The sequence below is a fragment of the Caretta caretta genome, chromosome 2 (genome assembly GCF_965140235.1).
Source record: "Caretta caretta isolate rCarCar2 chromosome 2, rCarCar1.hap1, whole genome shotgun sequence".
NCBI lineage: Eukaryota > Metazoa > Chordata > Testudines > Cheloniidae > Caretta > Caretta caretta.
Window position 1 is genome coordinate 88,673,009 of NC_134207.1, and position 12,147 is coordinate 88,685,155.

The following is a 12,147-nucleotide window of genomic DNA, read 5'->3' on the forward strand; positions in this document are numbered from 1 at the left end:
CACCGACCATCGGCCAGCGTCAGAAGACAGTGTGCTGGGCTAGAGGAAGCATTGGTGTGCCCGAGTATGGCCATTCCTATGTTCTTATTATTTATACTGTATCTTTTAATTGCTTATCTACAAAATGAAAAGCCACTAATATGAAATTACAAGCCCCAGTATGAATAGAAGTTGGGGAAATTTCTGGTTCAGCTCGAAACTTTTTTTTTTAAAGTAGAGAATACAGCTGCCCCTTTTCTTTGTACCAAAATCCCAGACCCAAATCCTGTGAAATGTGTGGGGAACTAAATTCCAGGTGCAAATATTCCATTATAGAGCACTCTTTACGAGAAACACAAAACTTGACAATCCCAAATCACTGCAGTTGTATTCATGTCTCAGAAGTAGGCTTTATGTAAAGCTTGTGAGGCCACTGGCTCCATTTGCTTTTTATATCCATACAGTTTGATACCAATTTACTTTTTGCTTCCATTTCTTTCTGAACTTCAATATTTCACATTCCAGGTCAGTTTATCTATTAAACTGTTCACCTGACTCAGTGAAAAATATCAGGTATAGGAATTGGATCATATAATACCAAGCAGGACAGAAGAAAAATGTAGAAAGTCTCTGTGTACAGTAAATCAGCTGCTAGGGTTTAAACTTTTTTTTAAAGCACCTTGATTTTTTCACCTCGTATTATGTGTTTATACTTTGGGGCCTGTCACTACTACTGGTAATATAGAGAATGGTAATTTTTCATAAAATTGCTTATATCTTTCAGTTTTCTTCACTACTTCATTTAAATGTTTGTTTATATTCTTACTTTCCTTTGCTTTGCACCTTCTGGTTGCGTCAAGCAAGAGCTCAGTTGCTGATTTTCTTCACATTAGAGATCTTTGATACCAACTACAGTATTATGTAGCTATGTAATGTGCCAGAGGCTTAATGTTATAGAAATATAGTACCTTCCATTCAGACCTTTTAGACCACAAGGGGGCAACTGCTGCCAAATAACCTTATTGCCTATTGTGCAAACATCTAAACTTGATGCTGATAACAATGATAGCATCTCTCTCTCTCTCTCTCTCCCTCCTTTACACCCCCCCAACCCCCCCCCCCACCCATCATGAGTCTCTGAAATAAAATTGTGCAGCTCTTGATGACAATAAATTCTACCCCCCTACCTGGCCACTAATGCTTTTCAGTTCTGTCTTGCGACAAGTGACAGAGTAATAATTTATTCAGGTGTCAGAAAACAATTTGAAAAATGTCAAGAAGGAAAGAAAAATAGGGTAGGAAAGAATTACTTTCAAAGACTTTTAACTAGGTATTCCCTTCCTCCTCCCCCTCCCTGTCCCACCCTACCCCTCGCCCCAGCAATGTCCTGAATCTGAAAGAAGTTTGGAGGCTGGATGGGTGGATGGATGTAACAGGAAAACACTTATAAGAATAAGCTGACTCCACTCCCCCACCTCTTACTATGACAGACAAGATGGGGAAGAGCACACCTGACATTGCAGAAGAAGACATTTCTTGCAAGAAGAATGTGAGGCTAAAACTAAGATCAGAAGAAGCGTGAATGAGGAAAACATAGACAATGAATTACGTTTGGAGGGAAGATTGATCCTCTTCAATTCATTCTGAAGCCATAGTTGTTGTCATTAGCATTCTTGTTCTCATAAAAACTTTTTTCAGCCTCATTTCTTTTATGATCTTTACTTCCCTCCTTCTTAAGAACAGAAAATGAAAAAATTTCAAGACGTAACTGGTGCTTAGGATCTATTCCTTGGCTTGATTTGTGAGTTCAATACCTGAAATACAGAAGTCTTGAAACCCACAAGGAAAACTCTGGTTACTGAGAAAAAGATTCAAGTCGAGAACAAATAGTTGCAAAATATCCCAGAACTGTCAATGAGCCACTCTTCCAGACTATGGCCCAACTGTCCTCTGCCACAGATGATCCTGTTGAAGGGGAAAAACTATTCTAAAAATACTCTGTGTCTTCCTGGGTCACAGCTTAGGTTACTCAGGGATGGTGGCTTCACAGAAGGGGAAGAAAACTGGTTACTTAGACAGAGGATCTGTAACTCCAAACCCCACAGCTCCTACCAGGTGCAGAGAGAAGGTAAACCACTGCATGATCTTGAGGCATCCCATTCTCTTACAACAACAGCATAGACAGCTGCTATGCTGGGCTTCCATTTACTCCCCTACTGCTAGAGCTGGTTGAAAATTGGAATTTCTGTCCCGTAGGAAATTTGGATATTCTGACCTCTGTTTTTTGCCCTGACTTGGGACACACACAAAAATGAAATATCAAAAATGTTTTCATGGAATGGAAATTTCAGAAAAAATTGTTTTGGAAATGTTGAAACATTTCATTTTGACATTTGCACTTAAAACAAAAGGTTTCAGCATTCCTGAATTGAAATGTTTCATTTTGGCTCAATTCCACATTGAGCCGGTGTGGGGTTTCATGGAATTTGTAGGTCAGGAACCTTACATAGCATTCTCTTCTGTAGGCCAGCCAAAGTGTCCAAGGCTGCACCAGGCTCACATGATTCTCATGGTGCAATGTGCAGTGGTTTGCCCCGAGGTTCAACAGGCTGAAGTGTTTCAATATGAGTCAACCTGACCCAGAACGAGCTATTTTGATCCCATTTTCCCAACAAAAAATTGAAAAATTTCAACAAAATTGAAATTTGCCTTTGAAAAATTTTGGATGTCCAGAAACTATATTTTCCCACAGATAAAACATTTTGGTGGAAAATTTCCAGCTATCTCTACCGATTACAGCTTCCCATTGTGATCCCTTCTTGGGGAGCGAAGGCCAAGAGCGGGGATCAGGTGAGATCAGTACTAACTAATATCTGTTATAACATGCCCGATACTCCCTCTCACCTTCTCCCAGCTAGTCCCCATTGTTATTATGCCTTAGGGCATGTCTACACTGCAATGTAAGCCCACGCCTAGTAGAAGTTGAGTTAGCAGACCCTGGGTTTGTTAACCTAGGGCTTGAGCATCTACCCTCGTTTGTAACCCCAGGTTAGGAATTGGTGAACTGGGGATCCCAACCCTGGGGTGCCTGCACCTATAGTGCGTTATGCAGGCCCAAGTCCAACCCCCATATCCCAGGCTTCCTAGGAGCCTCCCAAAATGTGGCCACTCTAGCCCTTTGGTCATGGTGCAGTGTGGGAAAACTTACCTGTCCATCAAACGTACCTGTTCACAGAGCAAAGAAAATCAGCCCATGGAATTGTAGAATACTTTTGGTAGACTCCAAGACGACAAGTCTAGAGAAGCTATGTCTACGCTACAAAGCAATACTCTTGAACCTTGGGTCTTAGCTTGGCTCAGGCTCAGACCCTCCACCGACATGGGGTCATGGGACCCTGGGTCAGCACAATTTGTGCGTAGACAGAAGTGGGGGTTTGGCTTGAGCCTGAGTTTGAATCCTGGACTTACATAGCAGCCTCGACAGACCCTGCAATGTATATATCCATTTTAAAAATGAGGACATGACAGATGGAAAGGTTAAGTGACACACTGAAGTCACAGAGACAGCTGCTGTCAGGGGCAGGGGAGTGAAAGGGCAGAGGGACAGAAAGAGGAGTGAGGGGAGATACTGAGACTTAGGGGGAGTGGAGCTGAGTCCAGACTAGGAAGGAGAGTTCCTGGAGTTCCTACCTGCTCCTGGGCCCATTCCAGCCCCTCTGGCTTCCTGCTCACTGTTCCTGGCCCAATTCTGGGCACTGCAGGAACCACTCCAGACCCTCTGTGTCCCGCTCTTGCCTCCACCTTCCTTCAGTGATGCACAAATTTACATGAGGATGAGTCCCCACAATATTATCATTGTAGGAGCACTAGCCCCTATGTCCTTTTTAACTCCTGGGTCTGCCACCACTGGCTGGTGTCAGGTCAGGATTAAAGCTCATGAATTCTTGGACCCTTCTCCTGTACTCAGACAACTAGACCTTGCCTCTAACAATGAATTACAAGTCACCCAGCTAAGATGTTGGCTATATCCCTTGGAAGAACGGTAAAAAATCACGTGGACAGTTGATGAATTAAAGATATTTGGAACTAGGGCTAGATTTGTTTTGTTTCATGTCACAATGTGCTTCATGTTATGGAGGCACCCTAGCAGGATTCTATAATTAAAACTGCATTGCATTTTCCTTTGAAGTGGGGATTAAATCTTCTAAATAAACAAGAATTCTAGTGAACAGAGAAAATAAACCAAAAGCTGTCTGGCCTCAATTATACTAAGGTCATAGGCACTAATGACATTGGGCTCAGTCCTCAAGTGTGTTGAATTCACGCTCGGCATAGCTGACAGAAATGGGGGAGGCAAAAATTACTCTGAGTTACTTTTATGCCTCCTCCAATCCTGAACTTGGAGTGGAGAGACTGAATTGGCCCATGACATATATTACAGCAACCACAGGACTGCTCTAATTTACGCTCATTGAAACAATTCCCTAGGGGGCCATTCCACTCGGTAGGGATTGGCAGAGCACATCACTCTCCAGTCCAACCCCCTCCCTGTTACCAGCCAGCTATGAGGTGCCCCTGGTCCCTTGGGTATTCTTAGTTGTGCCATTAGAGAAGCTCCTAGGTCACTTTCCACCCCTCCAGCAATACAAAGCAACTTAATGGAGTCTGGGATCAGTCACATTATGTTTTTGTTTTGTTTTGTTTTTTTTGTCTAAAAGGCTATATTGAATCTTATATTGCATAAAAATACAAAAATAAAACAAACCAAAAATTCACCCATAATGTACACTACCAATGGAACATAAGAAAATGGAATACAGATCAATCTTGAATAATATAAAGAGGATATTTATGAGGGGAGATATTCAGCTTCAGGATTCCAAATGCTGAGGAATAATTTCAACTTGTCATGTTCGAGAACACAGTATATATCAAAAGTATCAGATGTTCTGCATTTTAAATTAAAAAATGGACTTGAGTTTGGAATCTAGCACAGTTCAAAACCTGAAGTAGAAGTAAATAGATTCAGGTGCTACACCTGCCTCAAGACTTCTGGTGCTCTTACAGTCACATTTTCCCATTATTTTATGCCTCTTTCTCCTGTAATGTTATGTGAAACACCTTCCCAAGTAAAGGGAAAACTGACTGGCCCTGGGGAAAACAGTGAAACTGACTATTCACAAAGTGCTGTCAAACGCACAAAGCAGACAAGGTGCAGAGAAGTAGGAAACATTTTTTTTAAATCATCTCTGTGTATTAAAGAAAATAATTATAGTGCTTTTAAATGTCACATGTAAAATTAAGTTTTAAAAACATTATACAGAGAAGTGTGGTTTTTAACTTGATACTGTCTTTGCAAAACATTGCACTCTAGCTAGTCCACTGAGGTGTGATTAAGTGGTATTTCAATTGCTGTAAAATTATTATTATTTTATAAATATGTTCCAATTCTGAGTGCAGGAATGACAACACTTTCCAAAGAAGCTTCGTACTGTCAAAACTTATCAACTGGACACAACCCTTTAATTTAATTGAAAATTAAATAAATAAATCAAGGGCTTTATTAATGCTTCAAATATGTACGTCTCTCTTTTTTGGAGAGGGAAAGTGGATAAATTTGTGTATTTGTCTCTTAATGAATAGACTAATGGCACTCTCCTGAATAAGTAACTAATTGCTTACTGCAGTATAGAGGTTCAGTAGAGTAGATGATTCACTGTGGATGCGAGGTTTTTAGTAATTAACAGTATTTTATAACTGTTTATTCTCTTTGCATTGAAGTCGTTTCAGATCCAGAAGTTGGGATGAACACCATGGGTAACAGAAAAGATGTAGAAGTAAATGAAATTAGTGACGTGGGCGTTCTAGCTTTTTACATTTCTGTCATTACTATTTACAATACTACAATGGATTGACTCTCCACTATTAGCACGGTGCTGCAAGACCTGAGCAATGCAGGGTTTTGAATTCTACAGCACACTGATTTTTCAAGGTTATTCCTCAGAATAAGTTCTGCAGAGTAGACTGTTGTCATGTCATGCCAGGGATCTTTACCATTTCCCCCACTATTTGAAAAATGATATACTGCAGGTCAAAAAAACTGTAACTTCTGCTTCACTTCAGAAAGTACAATTTAGGTGTTGGACTAATTTGATAGTTTTCAGAGTAACAGCCGTGTTAGTCCGTATTCGCAAAAAGAAAAGGAGTACTTGTGGCACCTTAGAGACTAACCAATTTATTTGAGCATAAGCTTTCATGAGCTACAAGCTTATGCTCAAATAAATTGGTTAGTCTCTAAGGTGCCACAAGTACTCCTTTTCTTATTTGATAGTGAACACTAAGAAAAATATTTGAAACCTGAAAAGTCAATATAGTCCATTGAGGCTCATTTTATTCCATATATACTTTCCCCAGAATATCATCAAATTGTTACCAGAAAGAGTAATATTATCCAGTTGTCTAATGCCACTTCTGGGTATTATGGTGATAAATATCTAAATGTTGGAGAACTAGCTTTCTCTCACAGCACTATTTCAGGGGGAGAAAAAAATAACTTAAATGCTGGTGGGCTGGATAGTGAGAGAAATTCAACCCTAAATGAAAAATATGACAATACTGATATGTACAGATAAAACAGTCTCTCAAAATTTCCTGGAGATAAATTTCCAATCCCAAGACTTTCAGAAAATAACCTTTCCTTTGATACATTATTTCAGGACCAATGCAGGAGACGATATATGACTTCTGGAGAATGGTGTGGCATGAGAACACAGCCAGCATAGTCATGGTAACAAATCTAGTGGAAGTAGGAAGGGTAAGTAATTTTTGTACTTAAAATGATGAAAGACTTTTGAGATGTTTACTTTTGGATATTAAATAACAGACCCCCAAGATACTTGTACACAGACTATAGCACATAAAATATTTACCACTTCTTCTACTAAAAGGTGTATCATTAATTATTTTTAAATGGCTTGAAGGCTTGGCTTTGATAATATTTGATAACATTTGGCCAACAGAGGCAAAGTAGTATAACTTTATGTGCATCTAATTATTAATAATTACACTAAGCATCAAGGAAACCGTTCTCAGGCAACTTACATGGTCTTCTTTCAGATTAATTCTAGAACTGATTGTTCAAACAAGAGGTTAAACTTTGAGACTGCACATGTTGCACAGAACTGTGCTGTGATACGTTAGTTAAAATCCATTGTGCTTTTATTCCCACCCCTGTAAAAAATGGCACACCTACTTAACCAGGAATTTAATCAAATTGCATGTCCAGGTCATAGTCCTGTGCTAATTTGAGCTTCTAGGAGTGGCTCAGCACAGATATGACTTAAATTTGCTTGGATGTGGGAGTAATAAGAAGACGCTGTTTTACCCTGTGCTCTGTAAATGGAACAATTAGCACTGAAATCAGAAAATAGAGTCAGTGTGCTGACCAGGAGGTTTTATTCAGGAATTGATGTATAAAGAAAAAAGTGGAGTTAGCCGCTTGATACTTTACCTTTTTCCATACAGATTGCCTCTGAAGAAGGTTTCCTGGTAGGGTGGCCAGGTGGCCGGTTTTCAACCGGAAAGTTCGATCAAATAGGGGACCTGACAGTGTTCAGTCAAAATCTGCTGACCAGACACCCAAAGTCCAGTTACTGCAGGTGGGAGAGATGGGGAGGCACCAGGTCATTACCTGTGCCAGCCTCTACTCAGACGTGGCTGCCTCCTACCTGTGTTGAGCAGCTGCAGCTCACAGCTATGGCTCAGGGGAAGAGGCGGGATGGGGGAAGTTCCTACACTCCTGCTGGAGTTTTTAAATATTACAATGTTGGCAACCCTATCTCCTGGTCATGTCTTTGTTGCTAATATGGTTTTCAGCAGGTATTCAAAAGAGGCCACTCTCTTTTTAAAACACGCCAATAATGGACCCTTTTATTTTACTACTGGGCCTCTGCACTAGCATCAAATCTGAGCTAGGATTTTCTAAGGGAAATTCAGTAAGAGTAGGGCACCTAACTCCCCTATGTCTCATTGAAAATCCTAGCTGAAATCAGCAGAAACATTGGCTACTCTAAGTCCAGCATTTTCATTAACTGCTGAAGTATAGGGAAACAGTTCATATATTCTGATGTGAGCCAAAATGGTTTTGATACATGTTTTTAATTTCTTGGTAATGGGGTGGTTGACATGTTCTGCTGAAAAATGTTTGTATTATAGGGAGATCCATTTTTAGGTATTATGCATCAGATTGTCAGATCTAGGCTTCTTGTTTACATTCTCAGTTATTGTACCTGTATTTTGAGTCTATGGTTAATTGTTAGTTTAAATCCTACTGTTTAGACACCTCGGTGCCTCAGTCTGCCCACAGATCAAGTACCAGTACTGTACTTAGACATCAAAATGATAGGATTTGTGACTGCAATTAACACCAGCTACAAAAACACAGGTACCACTAATTGCAGAGGCAAAAAGAAAGACTAGGTTGAGGCCACTTTAAAAATCCAGTCCCATGAATCAAATATAGGCTTAAACAATGTGACAGCCACACTTACATTCAAACCAAAATGAAAGAAATATATTTGTAATAATAGTACACTCTTAAGTATACTTAATTTGTTAGAGCTTTATCTAGAAATACCTCAAGAAGGGATATTTTAAGGAAATAGTCCTTCCCCCCACCTTAGGGCTTGCCTACATAAGGATACCCAGAAAATTAATCCGAATTAACTAAAACTGTGAATTTGAAGTAGATTAAACTGCATTAAATCCCTGTATGTACACAGTTAATTCAGAAGTAAAATGGCCTTAATTTGGTTTAGTTTAATTCACGTTGGAAGTCAATTAAACTAAACTGAATTAAGGCCCCTTCATTTCTGAACAAGGGTTTTCACAGGGGGGATTAATGCAGTTTAACTAACCCACTTCAAACTCACACCTTTAGTTAATTTGTATTCACTTTCCTGTATGACACCATGTAGACAAGCCGTAAGAGGCAAAAACATTTTATCAGATGAAACAGTATATTGTTATCTTAGAATCAACGTTCTGAAGCATAAACTCAAGTGGACTATCAGGTTTCACCCAGAGGAGAGATTGAAGATCTTGGTCATAATCCTTCAGCCCTCAACAACAGTCCTTAACACATCCCCTCAGCAAGTTCTACTGTCAGGGGCCCTATTGTGTTTCTGCACAGGTCAAAGCACAAATCCCAAAGGCAGGCAGGCTGCAGTGCCACCATGCATCCTACATCATGTGAATCCCACAGGGGTACAACTGTCCAGCTGGGGGACCAGTTGCGGCTTGCAGAGATATATATCCACTCATTAAGGGAGCAGTAATATTATTTTTAAAAAAGGAATTAAAACTGTATTTTAAGAACAGTGAAATTAGGACACACAAAGAAATGTAGTTAATCACCCCTAGGCTTTGGCCTATAAGTGAGCACATACCCCATTCCCAAAATGGGGCTGTCATCACCAAGGAGTTAAATTACAAACATGTCATCTGTCTTTCAACACCTAGCACAAAGGGCTGTGCTACCTTGATTAGTAATGATTTTAATGGGGCTCTGTCCTTGAATTGTGGTCATCGTTTTCTGTTTTGAGAATAGGTCAGATTCCTGCAGGGCAAACCCAGTAACCTTTCCTGACTTCAAAGTTTTACTTTTTTGTTGCAGTTGCTAGTATTAGATTTACAGACTTGTTTACAGACCACTTGTCCTATTTAAGTTGAAAAGCAAAGGAAAGTACCCTATTTTTAAGGAAAGAAGAAAGACGTATTTAACATGTTTGTCACATAATGTGCGTCCTTCATGAATTAGTCATTAAGAGGGTGTATGTGTATTTGTTTACCAAGACTGGCTGGATAGTCATTAAATCAGTACTAGGCACTTGCTTTTTGCCCTGGAGCATTATGCATCAGGGCTGTTTTAATTGCTGGTGGAGGAGCCACCATGAGGCTTTCCCTAATGAAAGCACCTGCTGCAGATGACTCATTCTTTGCATTCCCCTCCAGCAGGGTCTGGGTACATCTGCCAATACCTGTCATTATCTGAGACACACTTGTCAAAACCGTGCATCCCTTTAAGCTCCTGTGTGTTCCAGCAAGGGACCCTTGTCAGTTTTTCTGGCACCTGCAGACTACTGTGCACCTGGTATTTAAATGGCACAAAAATGTGTTTTGATTGTTTTCCCTCTTTAATGAACCTACTTAAGGGACATTTAGCTCTTTATCTAGTAGCCTGTTACCCAGTCATTCACATTTGCATTGTTTGTGTGGAGACTCAAAACTCACTTGTGTTGTTATATCAATCCATCTGCCAGAAGTCTTATAACAAACTCTGCAGGGCTCCCAAAGGAGACTTTTGCACTTGTAAGTTAAGCTAATGATTTCTAAACATATTTAGTCAGTTTTATGAAGACCTCATTAGAATGTAACTGTTTATTAAAAATCTAAATGAGATCTCACAGTCATTTAGGAAAATCATTGTTGAGTTGCCATGAATAGTTCTCTGATAACAGGTGATGAAGTGGTTTGAGGCAAAGAGAGGTTGAAGCAGATGTGAGAGCCTCGACCAAAAAACTACAGGTTCTTTAATAGCATGGATAAAAAGGTCTGTTTCCTCGGTAGGTTGGTGTTGGCCAGATTTTCCATTTAAAATGAAGTTTTGCATAAAAGAAATTACAGTCCGCTTAAGGAATATGATGCACACAGTTTAAGTGCCAGATTCAAAATTTTCCAGGGTGAAAAATAAAGCCAAGACTACACAAAAGTGCTCCAGAGAGACACTATTCCAAAATAGTAAGCTGATCTGAGAGACCTCTACTTCTCTGTGTATAAACTGTATAATTACTAAATTGTTTAATGTGAATCAAGTTATTTTCCTGAGTTGGAGGAACTAGAAACTGGTATGTTTATCCAAAAAAAAAAATATATGGATGATTGGCAAACATAGACAACAAATCATCATTGCCAGTTCTCAGAGACTGCGTGTAAAGCTTGATCCTCCCATTGAAGTCTATGGGAGCCTTTTCACTGACTTCAGTGGGAGTTGGATTAGGCCCTTACATCAGAATCATGTTGGCCAAAGTCCCCTTCTGATTCTTGTTGGAGACCTGTTTAGAATCTCATACCTTGAAACATCACTTCCTTCCCAAAAGCTTTATGGTGAAGATTTGGAAAGCTGGTGAGTTCTGCTCATGTAGCTGTATCATTTTCTTTTCACTTTTCACTTTCCTCCTTTTCACTCACTGAACTGTTACTGATTTTTTGTTGGGCACCTGGATTCTGGTTTCGCTTGTCACATCACTTTACATTAGATTCTTTCAGGAGTCACTTTCCACACCCTTTTGCTTGATGGAGGAGTTTGGAAATAAATAAATGATTAAAGCAATGCTGAAACCCAACAGAAGCAGCTGATATATAAAGTCACAGCTAGTCCTCATGTTTTTCTATCATTATTTTAGTATCATAAAATATTTACCAACAGGTGGCAGCAGAAGTAATTATGCAAAATAAAACCAAAGCAGAAGCATCATATTAGAAGCCTAATAACTAATTATAGTGTCACAGTTATTATCAAGAACTAAAAACAGCAAGTTCTGACAATATTAATATGCACAAAAATTAGTTTGGAAGCAGGCAGGGTTGCAATAATGTAACATACCTGAGACAAAAAGAAAAGGAGTACTTGTGGCACCTTAGAGAGTAACAAATTTATTTGAGCATAAGCTTTCGTGAGCTACCGCTCACTTCATCGGATGCAAATTTGTTAGTCTCTAAGGTGCCACAAGTACTCCTTTTCTTTTTGCAAATACAGACTAACACGGCTGCTACTCTGATAGCTGAGACAAACACACAGAGCAAGGAAATGAATAGTTAAGCCAGTAAAGTGCATTACTCCTTCATGCACACCTTATCCTTACCACAGCTACTGTATACAACAGACTATGCATTGCAACCTTAATTCTGCCCCTTTTCCACACATATGCATGCACTCCTTTATTGGATTATTTTCCCCCAACAATAGTAATCGTGTTGTTTGGTGTAGTAGTTGGTTGTATTGGGACACAGCAGTTTAGCGTTTGCAGAATGGCAATTAAAAGTGACGATGAAAGGCTGGCATCCTTGTGAGCGCAAAGGTAAGGTTGCCCTACATGGTCTGTGTTGTGT

General features: G+C 39.6%; 1 protein-coding gene across 9 annotated transcripts in view; it reads left to right on the top strand.

Annotated features, from left to right (window-relative positions):
* The window catches only part of PTPRM (protein tyrosine phosphatase receptor type M), a 682,939-nt gene that overhangs the window by 631,485 nt on the left and 39,307 nt on the right, over positions 1-12,147 (top strand). For all 9 annotated transcript variants that reach the window (XM_048840290.2, XM_048840291.2, XM_048840293.2 and 6 more), the window contains one exon: positions 6,696-6,793. In XM_048840290.2, the coding sequence (XP_048696247.1) occupies positions 6,696-6,793 (98 nt within the window). The remainder of the gene's footprint in view (positions 1-6,695; positions 6,794-12,147) is intronic.